We start from the raw sequence: 22,407 nt of genomic DNA, 5'->3' as shown, positions 1-22,407 counted from the left end.
TTGTAGTTTATTTTGTATGATGATATATTGAAAATTTTTATTTTAAACTTTTATCATGATTTGTATTTAATTTTGTATGATGAATTATGACTTATAACTATTAATGATGTTAATTTTATGACTATTATGTTAATTTATAATTAATTTAAAATTTTGAATTTTGTTAATAATTTTTTTTTAATTTTTGGTGGGCTGGTGGGCTGGCCCGTATAACCCACCAATCCGTGGTGGGCCGGGCCGGGCCAAATTTTTTTTGAAAAAATTACAAGTGGGCCGGGTTGGGTTGGCTCGTTTTTAAAGTGGGTCAAGGTGGGCCGGCCCACATGGGCCGGGTTGGCCCGTTTTGACAGCTCTACTGATATAGTAAGATAAATTTCGATGTCTAATGTAGTTAAAGCGAAACTAAGAAAGGAGCAAATTTCTACATTGAAACAAGCTAAAGCCAAACTGCTTACAATTTTCAACACTTAACTACTCCAGTTATGTTGAAAATATGTCTAAATATTTTTAAGAAAATAAATTTATTTTTTATGAAGATATTTTATTTATATTTTAAATATTTAGATTTAATTTATTTTAATTATTTTAGAATTTATTTCCTTATTTTTAAAATAAGATAATATCAATATTTGATTTTATATAACAATTTTTTTTTTTATAAATAGAGATTTTATGAATAAAATTAGATCTTATCATCGTGAAGTATGCTTTTGAAATAACTTTATAAAAATAGCTTTTATAAAATATCCCTCAAATAAATATTATAAAATAATCCTATCATTGGTACGAGAATAGATTGGATTCAGTGACAACTCTTATAACTCATAACATATAATGTAATATATAAAAACAGGTTAGGTCCTTTATTTGAGGAGAGAATTGTTAGGATACAAACAAGTCCTACATCAATAAAATAAGAAAATAATAACAACTTATAAAATACAAACATACTCCAATAATAAAGAGAAGTCTTTTGGGGGCTTTTTGACCAAAGTGGGGTCGTTGACCAAGTTATTTACGTAAATGGGGCTGTTTTGAATTTATTTACGCCTTTGGGGCTGTTTACAACGGTATCGCTATGGGCCATAGCGACACCAATGCCACGTGGCTTTTTTTTTTTTGGCGGACGGATGGCTGGAATGAGCCACAACAGTGTCGCTATGGGCTGGACCAACACAGTTTGTGAGCCAACAAAGATGGTGTAGCCCATAGCGACACCATTTAAGAAAAAAAACGAAAAAAACTGAAATAATTTAAATGTAACCTTAAAATAATCAACTGAGTATACTTATTATATATTTATAAAAAAAAATATTTATTTAAAAACGTAATTTTAAAAAAGATTTAATTATTTATTTAAGTGGCGCTGTGGCCTATAGCGACACAGAGTCGCTGTGGCCCACAGCGCCACTAATTAATTTTTTTTTTAGTTATTAACTTATTTTGTTTGGAAATTTGTTTAATTTATATTTAGCACTTAAATATTAATTTGTAATTATAAAGTTTATTTTTCTGTAATTTATATTGTTTTTGTTTGGCTAAAAACCTAATTTGGTCCCTTATAATCTTTTTTTGTTTCAATTTAGTCCCTCATTAATTTTTGGTCTCAATTTGGTCCCAAACTAATTAATTGATTTCAATTTAGTCCCATATTAATTAATTGGATTCAATGTGGGACTTTCCGTCCAAATTGCTTTAACGGTGTTAACTTTTGGCCACGTGGACGCCACGTAGATGCATACGTGGATGCCACGTGGATCAAAATTTTTTTTAAAACACCTGGACCCAGAACGGCCTGTTCTGAAATCGGAACGGGCCGTTCTGGGTGCACTTTTGGTGTGTTAATTTTGCATCCGGAACGGCCCGTTCCAGATGCAAAATTAACACAACGAAAATGCAACCAGAAAGGCCCGTTCCAGTTTCAGAACGGGCCGTTCCGGTTTTATGTTATTTTTTTATATATAAAATATTAATAATTTTATAAAATATATATTATTAATTATATTTTAATTATGTTATTATATCTAATAAAATAAATATATTAATATTTTTTTATATTTTATTTTATTATGTTTATTTTATTAATTTTTATCATTTTATTCTTTTAATCTTAAATAAGTTGCAAAAAATTATAAAGTGATATTTAAATATTTCTTCAAACAGAAAGAGAAAGAAAAAATTATTACTCTATTTATAAGATAATTATATTTTATAAAAATAAGTAATTTTAAAATTTTTACCATAAAAAAATATTTTTCAAAATTATTATATTTTTTAATAAAATTAATCAAGAATATTGGTTTAATTGCATTTTATATCTCTCAAACAATTGTGCAGTTTTGTGATCTCCAAGATTTTAATTGCATAATTTTAGTGCTTAAAGAATTACAATTGCGCGATTTTGGTCTTTCAATTTTTAATTGAACAATTTTAGTCCCTCGAATATCATAATAGTATGATTTTTGTTTCTCCCATTAAAAATTAATAATTTTAATATATATATAATGTTTTAAAATTAAATAATTATTTATCTATTCAAATTAACATATATTATAATTTTTTGTAATGTATCAAATGATATATATTTATTATTACTAAATAAATAAAATTTATATATTATTAATATTTTAATATTACTAATAAATTAATATCAATAATATTTTTCCTATATTTATAAATAAACTAATAATTTGATAAATATATATTAATATATTTTTACAAAAATATAAATATATAAGATCAGATATATTTTTCTAATTAATATACTTATATTTTTGTAAAAGTATATTAGTTTATCTATAAATATATTAATAATATTATTGATATAATATCAAAAATTATAACATATGTTAATTTGAATAGATAAATAATTGTTTAATTTTAAAACATTATATATATATGTTGGATATCAGCACATATCAATCAGAATCTGTTGGAAATCAGCATATATCAATCAGAATATTCAATTCTGATTTGTAAAGATTTAATGTTAATAAGATCAATTTTATTTCCCCTCCTTTAATTATTTAGATACAGCATTTATAGGGAGAATTATTTCCCAGATTTTTAGGGAGAGATTAGTGTGCAGATTTATTCCCTTGTATTCTATGTATACCACTTTTGTATTTTTCCCAAATCAGAGAAATATACATTGTATTTTTCCGCAATATATATATATATATTAAAATTATTAATTTTTAATGGGAGAAACTAAAATCGTATTGTTATGATATTCTTTATTAATTTTATTAAAAAATATAATAATTTTGAAAAATATTTTTTTATGGTAAAAATTTTAAAATTACTTATTTTTATTAAAATATTTATTTTATTAGATATAACAACATAATTAAAATATAATTAATAATATATATTTTGTAAAATTATTAATATTTATATTTAAAAAAAAAAAAGTTAAAACCGGAACGGCCCGTTCTGAAACCGGAACGTGCCGTTCTGGTTTCACTTTTTGTGTGTCAATTTTGCATTCGGAACGGGCCGTTTCGAATGCAAAATTAATACACCAAAAAAGAAACCAGAACGGCCCGTTCCGGTTTCAGAACGGGCCGTTCTGGGTCCAGGTATTTAAAAAAAAAAAATTTATCCACGTGGCATCCACATGGCATCCACGTGGTATCCACGTATGTATCTACGTGGCATCCACGTGGACAAAAGTTAACTCCGTTTAAATAATTTGGACGGAAGTCCTAAATTGAAACCAATTAATTTTTAAGGGACCAAATTGAAACCAATTAATTAGTTTGGGACCAAATTGAAACCAAAAATTAAAATGGGACTAAATTGAAACAAACAATTAATATAAGGGACCAAATTAGTGTTTTAGCCTTTTTGTTTATATATTTTTGTCCTTTAAATAATTTTAAATAGGCGTTGTGGCCTACAGCGACCATTAGTGTCGCTATGGCCTACAGCGACAATATCACTATATATACCCCCCCTAGCTACGTTTTTTTCACAGTTGAAATCATATACTTATTAGTTACGTTTTGGTTGATTTAAATCTCTGAGCTAGTTACGTTTGTTTCTGATTCGGTGAGTATAATTTTGTTTTTTTAAGATATAAATTGTAGGTATTTGCACTAATTAATTTTTTTGTTGTTGCAGATATTATGGATCAAATGATTGCTTATATTTACACTAGAAAGATGTATGAAGGTGCCGAAGGTGTAACATTTGATGGACCAAAAAAAGGAATGTATATTAAACGAGATATCACTTTGGATATATTAAAGAGTAGGATTCACAACAAATTTAATCTTAACTCAAATCAAGTGATATTATCTGTAAGTTACAGATTTTTAGTTTCACAAGGTGATAACAACATATATTCTTCATTGGAATTGAGTGACGATGATGATGTTCAATGCATGATAGAAGCATTTCAGAGCCAGAATGTGATGCCAATAATGGAATTATATGCTGAAATAGGTATGCAAGAATCTTCTACTTTTTCATTAGAAAATTTGTCAATTCAACGATCACCTTTGATCACAAGAGATGAAGATGAAGATGACGGTGAAGATGAAGACTATCATGTTTCATCATCATATGAAAGCATTGATGAATCGAATGAAGATGAAATTGATAATTGTGAACCATCTGATGATGAGGTGCAGCTGGATGTTCTTGTTAATAGTCCAATGGTTGAACCAATTTCAATGTATCCACCTACTGAAGGTAACATCGAAAAATTAAATTTATCAATAATTTGTTATTTGTTTAAAATAAATTGTTGAAATTGATTTTATGGAAATTAATAAATTCATTATTATTAAAATAGGTGGAAGTCAATTTTGGGGTAATTTACCCCACTACACTAACATCAATTGGAATCATCCCGATGAAGAAGATATCCCAGGGATGGATGTCAGTAGTACTTGGTCAATTGGGCAAGATTTATATGTGGGGTTGGAGTTTGAGAATAAAGATGCAGTTAAAAATGCAGTCAAGCAAAATGCAATGAGAATGCATCAAAGTTTTTATGTGGTTGAGTCGAAAAAGACTAAGTGGGTTGTTAGATGTCCAAATGCACATGATGGATGTGGATGGTACATGAGAGCCATTGAGTCAAAGAGATCTGATAAGTGGACAGTGACTCAGTGGGGTGGACGTCATACGTGTTTGAACATGACTTTGTCCCAAGATCATGCTAAGTTAGATTCTGAGTTAATTGCAACATTCATACAAGGTAAGTTCTACAAAGTTTATAGTTTATATTAATAATAATTTATGTTAGTGTTTACTAATATTTAATATGTAGGAATGGTTAACCAAGATCCATCAATCAAGATTAGCCTTATCCAAGAGAGAATAACATCTCAAACTGGGTTTAAAATATCTTATAGAAAGGCTTGGATGGCGAAACAAAAAGCAATTGTTAACGTTTTTGGAGATTGGGAAGAATCGTATGCTTATTTACCTCGATGGCTGCAATACATGAAAGAAATTGCTCCAGGGTCATTTTATGATCTGTGTCATGATGAGTTTTTTGTTGGTAATCGTTGTCATCGTGGTTACCGTCAATTTCACATATTATTCTGGACATTCAAGTCGTGCTGTGATGCCTTTAATTTTTGTAAACCGTTGATACAAGTTGATGGCACTCATCTATATGGCAAGTATCGAGGTACATTGCTCATTGCTACAACTCAAGATGGTAATAACAACGTTCTTCCTCTTGCATTTGCTGTTGTTGAAGGAGAAACATTACTTGCGTGGTCGTGGTTCTTGTCTCATTTGCGGTTACATGTTACAAACAAAGAAGGGATATGTTTAATATCTTATCGACATCGTAGCATTAAATCAGCCATTGACAATGAGGCAATTGGTTGGAGACCGCCAAATGCATATCACAAGTACTGCATTAGGCACATTGCAAGTAATTTTAATACTCGATTCAAGGATGTGAAACTTAAACAAAAGCTTGTGAAGTTAGGTACGTATTGTTATTTTAAAATTTTTAATCATTTGTAAATATTTTATTGTGCATTATTTATAATTTGTGCATTATTTATAATTTGTATGCAGGGTATACACCGTGTAAGCACATTTTTGATCGCAATTTGCAAAAGTTTTGTGAATCTAACCCTGATGTTCAAAGGTGGATAGGAGCTATATCAAAAGACAAATGGAGTATGACATATGATGCAGATGGTCGAAGATATGGTCACATGACAACAAATTTGTCTGAATGTGTTAACAAGGTGTTAAAGGATTGTAGAAATCTCTCTATCACTGCATTAGTTCGGTCGACGTATACCAGGTGCGCTGAGTATTTTAGTAATCGTGGTAGTCGTGCTTTAGCCGATGTTTCATCTGGGAAGGTCTTCGTTTCAAAGTTGGTTGAAGCTTTGCAAAAAAATCAAGAAGAGGCTTGTTCCCACCAAGTTTGTAGATACGACATTGAATCTTCAAAATTTGAGGTTCAAGAGGCATTTGATCCAATAACACAAACAGGAGGGAAGAAATGGGTAGTCAATTTAAAGGAACGATACTGTCAATGCGGAAAGTTTACAGCATTTCATTATCCTTGTTCTCATGTTATAGCTGCATGTGGTGTTGTTAGCATTGATTACTACCAGTTTATAGATCCTGTTTATACCAGTGATTATGTTTTAAAAGCCTACTATGGTCTGTGGGAACCAATCGGAAATGAAGACTTAATCCCTCCGAGTAATGAGGATTGGATACTTGTCCCAGATCCAACATCAGTGCGCGGGAAAGGGAGACCGAAATCCACAAGAATTAGAAACGAAATGGATTGGGTTGAGACCTCACAACGACGACCAAAATGTAGCATATGCAAACAAGAGGGTCACAACAGGCGCAATTGTCCATCTAAGTCTAATAATCAGTCGATAAGTTTTGAAGATGTTTAGAATTTTTTAAACATAATGTAATTACTAATGTGTATTCATGATGTTCATTGTATAACATAATGTAATTACTATTGTCTATTGATAATTATACAAAATCTACTCATCATCGTCTTCCTCATCTTCCTGATGATGATGCCCTCTATCAGTAGCAGGAGTTAGAATACATCGTCGTCGTCTTTCCCTTACAGCCCTTTGAGGATTTCTTCGAACACGTCTTTGTTCTAGCGGTGATGGTTGATGACTAGCCTCCGCAGAAAATTGTGGACGCAAATCAACACCTGCAACGTCATATTTGACACAAATTATTAATATTGATATAAATATAAGAAGAAAAGAATAAAAAAATAATAAAATATGAGTAGACCTGATGTATAAGTACAACTGATATAATCATGATCATACGGAATATGAAAAAGTGCTTCCTGACTCGATTGAGTGGCATCCTGTGGCATACTTGGATGTGGAGTCATTAAAGGGGATTGTCCAAAAATATGATCCATCATTTCTGATGACATAGTTGGTTCCGGTGATGAGTCTAAACCAAGTGACTCACAGATATGTGTAGTAGTCATCGAAACTGATGTCTCAAAACCGGGTGGGCGAGGTGGAGTGTACCAATATGTATATTGGGATTGCAAAGGATAAGTGGCCTCTTGAGAAGGAATATAATATAACTCTGGTGCTCTGTCTGGCACTGTAGGGTACACCTGATCCATCGCCTCAACTGCCGTTCTTCGTCTAGGTAACCCTCCAGCCTCCCTTGACTGTGGAGGAACATTGAAAGTCCCCACGTCATATGAACCAGGGGGAAAGGGTGCTTCCTCAGCTGGCTCAACGAATCTAGCCCTATAGTCATCAGATATCGATAATAATCGATTGGTCTGCTCTGTGACTGCATCCACAGAAAACTCAGGCCTGCTATGAGGAGATGTCAAGTATGCCAAGCATTCAATTACGTCTCCCTACATATAGAAAACATAATAAAATTAGTTTACGACTTTATAATTTAACAAAATAATATATTAAAATATGAGTTATAATATGCACATACCACAATCGAGTCTTTAATTTCATCAGGATCAATGTACAACTTCCCCTTTCTGCGATACCACCTCATGTATTCAGAATTTGGACCTAATAGTCCAACCTGTGGAGGAGTAGGTGCAAAGTGGTATGCATATCGATTGGCCCAGTGCTCAAGTGCTGGACTTAATATTGTACTCCAATCATCATCAGTCTTTTCCCACAGGGTCAATGCATGCACATGAGCAGGAGTGATTGGAGTATTTGGAATTGGTTGTTAGCAACCAAATTGCCTCATCACCCTATCAGGCTGATGCCACTCACAAATACACAGACAAAGTAACGGGATTACAGAACCCCAAATACGGATCCCCTGTGTGCAGTCGTCGGGCATCTGTTCCAAAGGCGGATATGGTTGCCAAATAATCTGTAAATAAAATAATTTAATTAGTTTATATTAAAATACTATTAACTTACATAATGAAAACCATAAACCCTTAAATTTAAGTTACTTACTGATTTTCTAGTCAATCGATCAAAGAATTTGCGATAATATTTAATATCATCGCTCATGCTTATTTTAGAGGCTGTGTTGGACCACCTGAAATCAAAATGTAAACAATTAATTTTTGTAACATTTATTCAATAATTTTAACAATGTTAATATTTGAATTTCATCATACCTCAAACCAATAGGACTGGCTGGAGGAATAGGTGGGAATGGAGAAGACAGAATGGTTGAGAATCGTTCCCATGCCCATAACTACAACAAAAGTGTAAATCCACCACAACTTGGCGTTTTGTAATCAGTAGAGGTGCATAAATTGCGATACAAATATCCAAGCACAGCAGCACTCCATGCATACTGTCGCCACCGGCCCGAAACGGGCTTTCGGCATTCGCGAAGGATGGTTGGACTCGTCTATTTGTTTAAAAATGTGGATTGCTAGAATGACTTATTCTCAAACTGAGACCTCGTCAAACGAGCAATTTTATTAAAAGGCTCACCAATCCATATTAATCCCAAGCGGGACCCTCCATGGATTAGTGGTTTTCGTAAAAGGAGGGTTCGTGGAGTTGCCACCAATGTTTTACTCAAAACATTGGAAAAAGGGATAAGGCAATTGATTTTATAAATCAACTTTGGCCATTACAACCAGAGTTGGGTAAGGGAGTCGGTTACGCGTGGGGAAGGTGTTAGCACCCCACAGCGCCCCTTTCGGGTTCCCTATGACAGATTATTTTCTAAAATAACAACGTAAAATTACTAAATTACCCCTATTTATTATAAGCGATTATAAATTAACTATCTACATGATGACAGTTTAAATATGCACACAGAAAGCAGTAAAAGGAAGGATTTAAGAAGAAACCTCTTGAAGCGTGCTTTTATATATTGAGTAAAACTGGGAAGCTTTTTGGCGTTCCCTCGCTCTACAAGCTCGCTCGCTCCTTCCTAAAACTTTTAACTATGGAAATCCGGAGGATTTCCCTTCGACTAGGTTCGATCCTCAAGCAAAATGGCTCGGGGCTCAAGAACTTTGTCGGATCAACTCTCCGAGTGATTTCTAGGGCAGAACACTGCTCAAAAACCCCAGAATACTCAAGGAGAGGGTTAAAACTATCTGAAAAAGTGTGGAATGACGTCCAATTGACGTCATATTTATAGGGAATAGGCGCAATACGGCCTACAGAAGCAATACGGCCGTATTGAAATTTTTGAACTTCAATACGGCCGTATTGAGTTCAATACGGCTGTATTGAAGCTTCAATACGGCCGTATTGATTTCAGTACGGCCGTATTGAAGTTTCTGAAACTTCAATACGCCGTATTGAGTTCACTGCGGCCGTATTGAAGCTTCAATACGGCCGTATTAAGTTCAGTACAGCCGTATTGGGCTTCATTCCCTCCACTTCCTTATTTTGAGCTATTCTAAGACCTCTAGACCTACAGAGAACCCTCCTAGGGCCTTCCAGGAGTCCTTCTGGCTGATCTTCCTTCAGTCTTCGAGAGTCTTCAAGCTTTATTTCCGACCCGGACAATTTTAGGGGTCCACAGCTGCCCCCCCTTTACTTAGTCGGACGGCCTTTTGGTGTATCGGCTGACAAGTAAAGGAGTTGACCCAATTGTCCGGGTGATGCGCCGACCTTCTGACTTGTAGCGTCTTCCGGTGGAAAATTGTCGAGTAGCCTCTCCAGGTTTTGCTTTGCTTGCTGCCCAAGCTGGAAGCTGTGAGTACCGCCTCTCCAGGCTTAGCTTCACTCTTTGTTCGAGCCGGAAGCTAAGTACCCTTGTGACAACGGTAGCAGTGTGAGTTTCGCCTCTCCAGGCTTAGTCTCGCTCTTTGTTCGAGCCGGAAACTAAGCACCTTTGTGACGACGGTGAGCAGTGTGAGTTTCGCCTCTCCAGGCTTAGTCTCGCTCTTTGTTCGAGCCGGAAACTAAGCACCTTTGTGACGATGGTGAGCAGTGTGAGTTTCGCCTCTCCAGGCTTTGCTTTGCTTGCTGCCCAAGCTGGAAGCTGTGAGTACCGCCTCTCCAGGCTTAGCTTCACTCTTTGTTTGAGCCGGAAGCTAAGTACCCTTGTGACAACGGTAGCAGTGTGTACCTCCTTTCCAGAGATAGCTTCGCTCATTGCTCGAGCCGGAAGCTGCATACCTCCGTGTTTGTGACGACGGGGTAGCGTGAATATTTCCTTTTCAGGGATTTGTGATGATTTTGTCTCCGCAGTCCACGATGCTGCTTCGACGGTTGTTTTTTGATTTTTGTGCCACTGAGGGCTGGATAACGCAGGGATCCGTCTAGGGGATGTGCAGTTACTCATAGGTTTTTTGTGTCCCAACTTTCCATTGCGTAGTTGGTGCCCACTGGGGAATTTCTGATTCCTTAGGGATGCAGACACAAAGACGCTCTTTCTGATGTGAGCGGTGCCTTATGATTGGCTGACGTCCTTTCGACGTTGGTGGAGTATCCCGGTTATCCTTGTTCGGGTAACTCTTTTTGATTTTCTGATTTTTTGCTGCCTCTGTGTAGGCTGTTATCCGCTGGGGATTCTGGATGTTGATTTTGATTAGCCTCTTCTGTTAGGCATATCACCTTGATGTTCAATGATTGGCTGAGAGACAGATTCCACTTGGGGAATGATTATTGATCTTTTTATGATTTTTCCGTTTGAAGGAGTGCCTCTTATGTAGGCGATTGGGGATTTAGGGATCTTATGTATCCCAGAGTATTATTTAGGAAGCCTCTGCAGGCTTAGCCTCACTCAACGCTTGAGCTGGAGAGCTATCTTCACTGAGGAAGTTTAAGTCCTTTGACTTGAATATTCTGCTTGGGAGATCGTACTTCCATTGGGGATTTTTGACGATCTTGCTTGATAGCTCTTGCTAGGGATTTTGAATCCAAGAGCATGAGTTGAGGTTCCCTCTGGGGAGTATTATTTCTGCGAGCCTCTCCAGGCTCATTTATTCTTTGATGTGGAGGATGAGGAGTATTTTGGTAAGCCTCTCCAGGCTCAGTTATTCTGTACAAACTGATGAGTATTGTTTCGGCAAGCCTCTCCAGGCTCGGTTATTCTGCGGGATCTTTTTGTTGGATTTTCTATATCCTTGCCTTTTTCATTTTCGGCTTTTTCTGTGTTTTGCCTTTTCTTCTGATTTGGCTTTTTCTGGTATTTTGCCTTTTTTTTTTGTGTTTTTGGCTTTTGCTGTACAGAAATTAAAAGTGCCAAAGAAATTAAATTCAGTTATTATGAGAGAGTATTATTTCGGCAAGCCTCTCCAGGCTCAGTTATTTTGTAGGAGTATTATTTCGGCAAGCCTCTCCAGGCTCAGTTATTCTGAGAGTATTCTTTCGGCAAGCCTCTCCAGGCTCAGTTATTCTGAGAGTATTCTTTCGGCAAGCCTCTCCAGGCTCAGTTATTCTGTGAGTATTCTTTCGGCAAGCCTCTCCAGGCTCAGTTATTCTGTATGATGCTGTTGATTTTCTGAATCTTTGTATTTTGCTTGCTGCTGTCATACACAAGCAATTTTCTATTTTTCTATTTTATGTAATTGCCTCATGATAAGGTCTTTGAATGTACCACTAATGTGTGTGTGATGCACAAATGCAATACAATTTTTTATTTTTGTTCATTTATTTAGAAAAGTGAGTGGCTCTCCCTATCCTTTTCTTCTTGGAGGACTTTCTGTCATTGACGCGAGGGAGGATTTCTGTTATTGCCAATACGGCCGTTATTCATTTTGGTACGGGCGTATTGAACATGATACGGGCGTATTGTTTTTTCTGAAATTTATATTATTTATTTTTTTTGTTTTTTCAATAAACAGAGAATAAGTGATCTTCCAGTACACCTATCATCTGTATGCATGTATGCAGTATGATGCACCTAATTCTATTTGATTCTTTTTTCAAAAGAATTAACCGATGCGTTTTTGTGTTTGAATTTTGCCATTCCTCTAGACGGACTGTTCGCTGCCGACTTCTGTAACCGAGGAATGATGCGTATTATATTTGAGATTTGGTGTCATCAACCAAATGATCCTTCCCTTTCTTTAAGAGATGTGTCAACCCTCCTATTGACCACTATATCTTCATGTTTCCACTAGATTATTCAAAAATCGTTGGGACAAGAGAGAAAAGAAGGAAAAGATATATTTTCAAAAGTTTGTGTTTTATAGGGGATTATTTTATTTTTGAAAAATTGTTTTTGTAAGCATGGATGGCCAAGGTAGGCTTATTGTGTTTAGGTTTGTTTGTTTAAACACTTATGAGGTTAAGCACATCTTTGTTATTAATGATTGTGCTTTGACAACTTGGATAGCTTTTCTTGAGCCCCTTTGTTGAATTCAATTGATGGTACCATCATGGATTTATTTTGTTTTTCTTTTTTTGATGGCCTTAACTTTTGCCTAAAACACCCATTTGTGATGTCTTAGCGGGCTTTTGTTTTTGTTCATTATTTTGTAACCCTAATTTTTGCCTAGGTCACCCTTTTCGTGGGATTCCTAGCGGGTTTTTGTCTTCATTTTGTAACCCTAACTTTTGCCTAAGTCACCCTTTTGTGGGATTCCTAGCGGGTCTTTTGCTCTTATTTTTGCGCAGTCCCCTTTTTGGGTTTCCTGCCGAGCTTATTATCTTTAGGATTTCTTTTATCCATGATGGCACTTATTGATGCCAAGAAAAGGTGCTCCAAGCTGTCATGCACATTTCCACATAAAAATGATGCGGGTTTATTGATTATTAAGACGATTTTAACCTCACTTATGTTCATTCAAACAGGGTTAAATAATGTGGTTTAGAATTTTATTGCAAGCAAGAAAAGAAGCAATAAGAAATTAATGAAGAATGATTTTATTATAATCATGATGGAAACATGTGCCCTATCGAGGCTCGGGGGTCGGGCTGTCCCCGAGGAGTGATCTCTAATAGTCACTGAATTTACACATCCCTATTAGAAGGAAAAGGACACTTGATGACGACAGCTGGCCTTGACGTTTGTGAACCAGCCTTCCTAAAGATTTGGCTTAAAGAACGTCGAGAAGGATCTTGATTCCTCTTCGTTCTTTGATCTTTAACAGGGTTGTATCCTAACCCTTGTTTCCCCGGATTGTCCTTGATAATGGGTAGCTCCGGGATTCCTTGGGAGTTCTTGCCTAATCCTTGTCCTGGCAAGTATCCGTTCTTTGTGAGCATATGGGCTACCTTCTTCATTTCTCGGGGAAACGTTTCAACATTGGCGATTTCCAATGCTTGGAAGGCGGTTTCCAAAGCTTCCTCTGCTGCATCCACATAAGGTATGTTGGATGGCTTACTGATGAGTATGTCATCTTCAGCTTGCACGGTCACCAGTTTGTCACCCACGATGAACTTGATTTTCTGGTGGAGCGTAGAGGGTACAGCTTTCGCATCATGAATCCAAGGTCGGCCGAGGAGACAGCTGTATGTTGGAGTAATGTCCATCACTTGGAATTCGACATTAAAGATAGTGGGTCCAATTTGGATTGGAAGATTGATCTCTCCCACCACTTCTCTTTTAGAACCATCGAAGGCTCGAACGATCATGTTGCTCGGGCGCATTTGGACTCCCTTGATTGCCAATTGCTTGAGCGTTCTTTTTGGCATCACATTCAAGGAAGATCCATTATCCACCAAGACTTTTGCGATGTGATACTCCTTGCACTTTATAGAGATGTGCAAGGGCTTGTTGTGTTTTGATCCCTCGGCGGGGATTTCTTCATCGATGAAGGTGAGGTGATCATTAGCCTTGATGTGACTAACAATCCCCTCAAACTCGTCTTGGGAGATAGTGTGCGACACGTATGCCTCGTTCAAGACTTTCAACAGAGCTTGCCGATGCGATTCGGAGCATAGGATCAACGACAACAGCGTAATCTTTGCTGGCGTCTTATGAAGTTGATCCACGATGGAGTACTCGCTCTGTCGGATATATTTTAACAGCTTGTCTGTCTCCTCCTCGGATTCTTTATTTTCCTCGGTTTTCTCCTCTTTTTCTTTCCCTTTATTCTTGGGAACTTTATCATGAAGATCTTTGGGAGTGTAGATCCTGCCACTCCTAGTCATGCCCCCAAGTCCAGCGATGTTAGAGATATCGCTGTCGGCAGAAGAGTGGATGTCGTATATCCACGGCACAGCCTTATTTGATTCGTAAGGGAAAGGCCTTGGGACTGTGATCCTTAATGGTGTCGGACCTTCCCCTTTATTCGTCTTGATTACCAACAACGGAGTTGATGTGCGCTCGATTGGCACGGTTGTTGGCTTACACTTGATAACGAACGGCGTGCGATCCATTCTTTGAACATACGCATCGACTAATCCTTTCTTTTTATTAATGTTTATTAATGGATTACTAGGAGAGATGTATGAATGACTCCTAGATCCCTCCATGATCTATATGCATGATATGAGATGATGGCGATGAATATGCATGCATTGTGTTTATTGAACTAAGCATTATCATGTTTTCGGGATGTCCCTAAGATGATGCATGATATTGCTTGGTTTGGATAAATAACCCTTTTTTCTTTTTTTGGGTATTTTTATTTATTATATTTTTTGTATTTTTGGGTGAAAAGGGAAACTACCTATATGAATGTAATGAAGGTAGATGTTAACACCGTATAATGGAAGATTCTTATTCCTATTTATTCTTATTTTTAAAAGAATAGGAATGTTGTATGTTTAAAGAAATGCAATGTATGCTCAAACAATTTCACATAAACAATGCACAAACAATTCACTCATCCACGAACAGTCACGAGCGAATCACGAGGTAGGGGTCTCCTGCAGAAAAGTGCATATTCAAGGAGGATCTAACTGTTCTCACTTGGTCAAAGGCCCCCAAGGTGCCCCCATTATAGGGACCCAATTCCTCTCGTCGTAAGTCGATGGAAAGTTCCAACGCACTGTCGGACTCAAGTTCATGGTTATCACCTTGAGTGATGTTTTTCCGACAACGGTCTCGTAGGCTCCTATAGACCCATTCAACCGGCCGTACTAACATCCACTCCCTATGGATTACCACTCATGCCCCCGGGTATAGAGGGAACTGTTGTGTGCAAAGGTTTGTGTGCAATTTTTATTTCAAACAATTGCGGAAATTTAAACAAACAACAGTTATTTAAAGCCAAATATATAAAGCATGTTATCATACAAGCAAGGGGTAATGAAGTAATTTTAACTATTATTTGTTAAAAATAATCTGTCACTAAATGGGACTGACTCTCGAAGCTTCCCCAGTGGAGTCGCCATCTGTCGCCACCGGCCCGAAACGGGCTTTCGGCATTCGCGAAGGATGGTTGGACTCGTCTATTTGTTTAAAAATGTGGATTGCTAGAATGACTTATTCTCAAACTGAGACCTCGTCAAACGAGCAATTTTATTAAAAGGCTCACCAATTCATATTAATCCCAAGCGGGACCCTCCATGGATTAGTGGTTTTCGTAAAAGGAGGGTTCGTGGAGTCGCCACCAATGTTTTACTCAAAACATTGGAAAAAGGGATAAGGCAATTGATTTTATAAATCAACTTTGGCCATTACAACCAGAGTTGGGTAAGGGAGTCGGTTACGCGTGGGGAAGGTGTTAGCACCCCACAGCGCCCCTTTCGGGTTCCCTATGACAGATTATTTTCTAAAATAACAACGTAAAATTACTAAATTACCCCTATTTATTATAAGCGATTATAAATTAACTATCTACATGATGACAGTTTAAATATGCACACAGAAAGCAGTAAAAGGAAGGATTTAAGAAGAAACCTCTTGAAGCGTGCTTTTATATATTGAGTAAAACTGGGAAGCTTTTTGGCGTTCCCTCGCTCTACAAGCTCGCTCGCTCCTTCCTAAAACTTTTAACTATGGAAATCCGGAGGATTTCCCTTCGACTAGGTTCGATCCTCAAGCAAAATGGCTCGGGGCTCAAGAACTTTGTCGGATCAACTCTCCGAGTGATTTCTAGGGCAGAACACTGCTCAAAAACCCCAGAATACTCAAGGAGAGGGTTAAAACTATCTGAAAAAGTGTGGAATGACGTCCAATTGACGTCATATTTATAGGGAATAGGCGCAATACGGCCTACAGAAGCAATACGGCCGTATTGAAATTTTTGAACTTCAATACGGCCGTATTGAGTTCAATACGGCTGTATTGAAGCTTCAATACGGCCGTATTGATTTCAGTACGGCCGTATTGAAGTTTCTGAAACTTCAATACGCCGTATTGAGTTCACTGCGGCCGTATTGAAGCTTCAATACGGCCGTATTAAGTTCAGTACGGCCGTATTGGGCTTCATTCCCTCCACTTCCTTATTTTGAGCTATTCTAAGACCTCTAGACCTACAGAGAACCCTCCTAGGGCCTTCCAGGAGTCCTTCTGGCTGATCTTCCTTCAGTCTTCGAGAGTCTTCAAGCTTTATTTCCGACCCGGACAATTTTAGGGGTCCACACATACGTCTTAATGGTCTGAAAGTCACCTAAGAACGCCAACCACCTCAATGAGACATAGCTGGAAGATCTATCAGGAAACAGAAGCCCTCCTATAAAGCGTAGTATCCAGGCTCGAGCATAAGGAAGCAACTGATGTACCTCCTGTAGATCATCTGCAATGTCATTAAAATATGTTGCCAACCAAGATAATTTCACCCGATGTCCTTTAATTTCTGACTCAGGTGGAACAACACCTAAAAAATCATGAGCTGCAAAAAATAAAACAAATTATTTACCAATCTTTAATATTATAAAACACAATTACTATAACAAAAAAATACAAGTTAAAGTATAATTATTTTAGTACCTAATTCGAATATATTAGCACTGCCTCGACTTAACAGTGCTTCACCGTCAACTGGAAGACCAACAATCATACTAACATCTTGGAGAGTAATTGTGCATTCTCCAAATGGCATATGAAATGTGTGTGTTTCTGGTCTTCATCGTTCTACCAGAGCAGTTAATAAACCAGGACTCATTTTGATATAACTCAACCGAGCAATCCATCCAAATCCAGCCTGGTCTATTAACGGAACTATTTGATGTGGAATTCCGTCAATTCCATTACGTGTTGGAGCAGCACGTCGTGCTAATAATCTCCTATCTTCTTCTCTATTCCAAACATGTTGTGAAACATGTATGGATTGCAATGACAGTAAATCATCCTCAACGGGTCCACAACTCACACGCATAGATGTAGAAGATGATGCCATCTATAACAAAATTTAACAGCACATTATTTCATCCATTATATAAAATATAAATAAACAAATATAACAACTTAAATTAATTTTTTTTTAAATTTATTTCTTTTCTACATAAATATAATTTAAACAGAATTAAAATAAATCAATTCAAAATTTAAATATCTTTATTTTTAAAATAAATATAACTTACAAAGAAATAATTTAATTCATTTTAAAATTTAAATAATTTTTTTAAAATAAATTTAAATAACACGTTATTAAATTAAATTAATTCTTATTTTCAATTAAATTATGTTCCGCAAAAATATAAATTAAACAGAATTCAAATAAATCAATTCAAAATTTAAATATCATTAATTTTAAAATAATTATAACTAACACAGAAATTATTTAATTCTATTTAAAATTCTAATAAATTTTTTTAAAATATATTTAAATAACACGTTATTAAATTAATATAATTTTTATTTTTAAATTAAATTTTTTCTGCAAAAATATAAATTAAATAGAATTCAAATAAATCAATTCAAAATTTAAATATCATTAATTTTAAAATAATTATAACTAACACAGAAATTATTTAATTCTATTTAAAATTCTAATAAATTTTTTTAAAATATATTTAAATAACACGTTATTAAATTAATATAATTTTTATTTTTAAATTAAATTTTTTCTGCAAAAATATAAATTAAACAGAATTCAAATAAATCAATTTAAAATTTAAATATCATTAATTTTAAAATAATTGTTTTTAAATAAATTTAAATAACACGTTATTAAATTTTTTGAATTTCTTTTAATTAATTTCTTTTCTATATAAATATATTTTAAACAGAATTAAAATAAATCAACTCAAAATATAAATATCATTATTTTTAAATTGAATATAAATTACACAGAAATAATTAAAAATGAATAATTACACAACTATGTCAAATGACTAGCCTACAACGACTTTCAAATTATTACACAAAAAAATATAAATAATTCTAACTAAATTACAGTAACTATAATAATTAATCAATTTAAATAAATTATAAATTAAAGAAAATGATAAACATTTAAATACCTGAAAGCTTGAATAAATCTGCAACTCTGGAGAAATTCACAAAATAAAAATTACCCTGAAATAAAAATAAAAAATATTTAAACGTTTAACAAAATTTAAAAGTAAGTAAATAATTTTTAAATAAATTAAACAGATAAATAAAAAAATTAAAACTTACCTAATGCTCTCGAATGCAACAAGTCTGGAAACGAAAATGAGGGGGGGGACCATCTGAGGTAAAATCACTATATATAAGCATTTTTATTTTATTTTTTTTTACTGTTCGAAGCCACGTGTCCAATTACTACTGGTTAAATCAGCGGTAATTTGACACGTGACCACTGTAATTAATTTCTCAACCACCACTTATGTCGCTATGGCCTATAGCGCCACAGTGTCGCTATAGGCCACAACGCCACATTATTTATTTATTATTATTTTTTTAAAATTATTCAAAAAATTGATTTTATCAAGTTTTATTTTATTTACGCATATCATAAAAATATATATTTATATATTTACCTATTTCTGATTTTTTATATTTTTTACATTTTTAATTTTCTATTTACGTTGTTTTTTTATTAAAAAAGTGGCGCTGTAGCCTACAGCGCCACTATTTTTCTTTTTTTTATTAAAATTATTAAAGAAATTGTTTTTTATCACATTTTATATTATTTACCAATATCATAAAAATATGTACTTATAAATATTTATCTATTTCTCATTTTTCTTTATTTTATACATTTTTATTTTTGTATTTACGTTTTTTATTTTTAAAAAAGTGGCGCTGTAGCCTACAACGCCACTATTTTTCTGTTTTTTTTATAAATATTATTAAATAAATTGTTTTTTATCACATTTTATATTATTTACCAATATCATAAAAATATGTACTTATAAATATTTATCTATTTCTCATTTTTCTTTATTTTATACATTTTATTTTTGTATTTTTTGTTTTTTATTTTTAAAAAAGTGGCGCTGTAGCCTACAACGCCACTATTTTTCTGTTTTTTTTTTAAATTATTAAAAAATTTGTTTTTTATCACATTTTTTATTATTTACTAATATCATAAAAATATGTACTTATAAATATTTATCTATTTCTCATTTTTCTTTATTTTATACATTTTTATTTTTGTATTTACGTTTTTTATTTTTAAAAAAGTGGCGCTGTAGCCTACAGCGCCACTATTTTTCTTTTTTTTTATAAAAAAAATTATTAAATAAATTGTTTTTTTATCACTTTTTAATAATTAAAAATAAATATTTTTTATATATGTGTCGCTTTAGGCTACAACGACTTTATTGAAGCTATTTAATACCGCTATGGGCTGTAGCGACACTATTAATATGGCTTTCATGGCTTTCCTGAAGTGTAAAAAAAGCCACGTGGCATTGGTGTCGCTATGGCCCATAACGACACCGTTGTAAACAGCCCCAAAGGCGTAAATAAATTCAAAACAGCCCCATTTAGGTAAATAACTTGGTCAACGACCCCACTTTGGTCAAAAAGCCTCTTTTGGGTGATGACTAAAAACAAAATCTTGAGGACTTAAGCTTAAAACAGACAATATCTCATTATTGTAAAGTTGCCTGTGAAATAATCTTATAAAAATAACATTTATAAAAATATCTCCTTTAAGTAAATATCATAAAATAATTTCATGAACGTATTGAAGATGATGAAAATGGTAGAAAGTGTGAAAGATATAAAAATAGAGTGAACGTAACAAATAGAATGAGATGAGGTTGGTGGTGACTGGTGAGAGTAGAATAGGTTATTTTAGGACAGAGGATGGACGCACTGCACTACGTTCTTCTTACCTGTCGTCGACATACATTATTATTTGTTTTACTGACAGACGTGATGCTATAAAGGTTTTGTTTTTTTTTTCTTTCTTATATATCATGTGTATTTTCCGTCGCAGACAATTTCACTCCAGTCAAAATATTTATAAACCATGCATACTTGGAACTCCAAAATGCATTTGCTTTTATAGGTTTAATACATAGTTTGGTTTTTAATTTTTTAAAAAAATTTCAATGAAATTTTTAAATTTTAAATAATTATAATTTGTTCCTTCATCTTTTTATAATTTAATCTTTTGATTAAAAATTTATTTATAATATGTGAAATTTTACAAAATATTTTCTATATACCAATACTTGAAACATCATAATATATCATTATTTCATATCACTATTTACGTGTATAAGATTTTAATTCTTAAAAATTAAAATTTTCTATTATTCCAAAATATTTACGATTAACGAAGTGGTAAAGAAATTTTTATAATTAAAGATTAAAATTTAATACATATAAATTACAATATAAAATTATAATTTGAAGTGATTATTTAAGTACGATTAAATAAATAATAAACAAAATTTTAATCTTAAGGACTTAATTATAAATTTTGTTAATTTAAGAGTTTAATAAAAAATTACCAAAAAGTTTAGAAATCATAAGATGTATTAAAATATTTTAACATATTTTTTAAGTATATTTTTCAAGAGATTTTATAATGTACTCAATTTTTTTTTAAATAGAATATATTGATAAGTTATAATTAAGATTATCTTAAAATATACTTACAATATAATTTATTATCTTTGTCTTTATGTAAATATTTTTTTTCACTTTTTGGTGTCCCTTTTATATAGGAACCCTTTTTAAGTTTTTAGTTTTATTAATTATATATTTTTAAAATATATTTTTTATTTAATTAACAATTTTTTAAAATAATAATTATAATTAAAGTTAATTGAATAAAAATTATCTTTCTTATTAAAATAGAAGAATATAAATAACACATAGATATCTAACTCATCTAATTTAACATTATTATCTTTCTAAATATTAATTAATTAAGTAAGAAATAATTAAATAGAAAGAGAGAATATTAAGAGTTTAATTATAAATTTTGTTAATTTAAGAGTATAATAAAAAAATACCAAAAAGTTTAGAAATCATAAGATGTATTAAAAATATTTTAATATATTTTTTAAGTATATTTTTCAAAAGATTTTTTAATTACTCAATTTTTTAAAATTAGAATACATTGACAAGTTATAATTAAGATTATCTTAAAATATACTTATAGTATAGTTTCTTATCTTTGTCTTTATGTAAAGATTTTTTCCCACTTTTTTATATATGTCCCTTTTATATATGAATAAGACCCTTTTTAAGTTTTTAGTTGCATTAATTATATATATATATATATATATATATATATATTTATTTGAAAATATCTTTATTTAATTAGCAATTTTTTTAAAATAATAATTATACTTAAAGTTAATTGAATAAAAATTATCTCTCTTATTAAAATTGAAGAATATAAATAACACAAAGATATCTAATTCATCTAATTTAACATTATTATTTTCTCAAATATTAATTAATTAAGTGAGAAATAATTAAGTAGAAAGAGAGAATATTAATTTAAGAGGTGTTAAGTATAAATTAAAAAAAATAATTTAAATTATTGACAAATTTAATCTTCTTATTTAAATTAATTATTTTTTAAAAAAAAATGTGTAATTTAATTATAAAAGTCTCATAAATGAAGACAAAAGTAATATTAATGTGCTTAAACTAAAAATACAAGTGAGTGAATGTTATTGAAATTTGAAAATGTATTATTAACTGTTATTTAGTTGTAGTACACTTACAACTTATAACATGGATTTTCTTAAAATATACATATGATGT

At 32.9% G+C, this 22,407-nt stretch overlaps 1 protein-coding gene across 1 annotated transcript in view; it reads left to right on the top strand.

The window, feature by feature from the left end:
• LOC145950035 (uncharacterized) overlaps positions 1-6,899 on the top strand; it is an 11,541-nt gene extending 4,642 nt beyond the window's left edge. Inside the window, exons 2-7 of the mRNA XM_083060952.1 lie at positions 4,126-4,216; positions 4,316-4,556; positions 4,638-4,698; positions 4,868-5,209; positions 5,282-5,956; positions 6,049-6,899. Of these exons, the coding sequence (XP_082917078.1) occupies positions 4,126-4,216; positions 4,316-4,556; positions 4,638-4,698; positions 4,868-5,209; positions 5,282-5,956; positions 6,049-6,899 (2,261 nt within the window). The remainder of the gene's footprint in view (positions 1-4,125; positions 4,217-4,315; positions 4,557-4,637; positions 4,699-4,867; positions 5,210-5,281; positions 5,957-6,048) is intronic.
• The last annotated feature ends 15,508 nt before the right edge of the window (positions 6,900-22,407 follow it).

This window comes from Cajanus cajan, chromosome 7, assembly GCF_000230855.2.
Source record: "Cajanus cajan strain Asha chromosome 7, NIPB_CcT2T_4, whole genome shotgun sequence".
NCBI lineage: Eukaryota > Viridiplantae > Streptophyta > Magnoliopsida > Fabales > Fabaceae > Cajanus > Cajanus cajan.
This window is presented reverse-complemented; position numbering and strand designations above follow the sequence as displayed.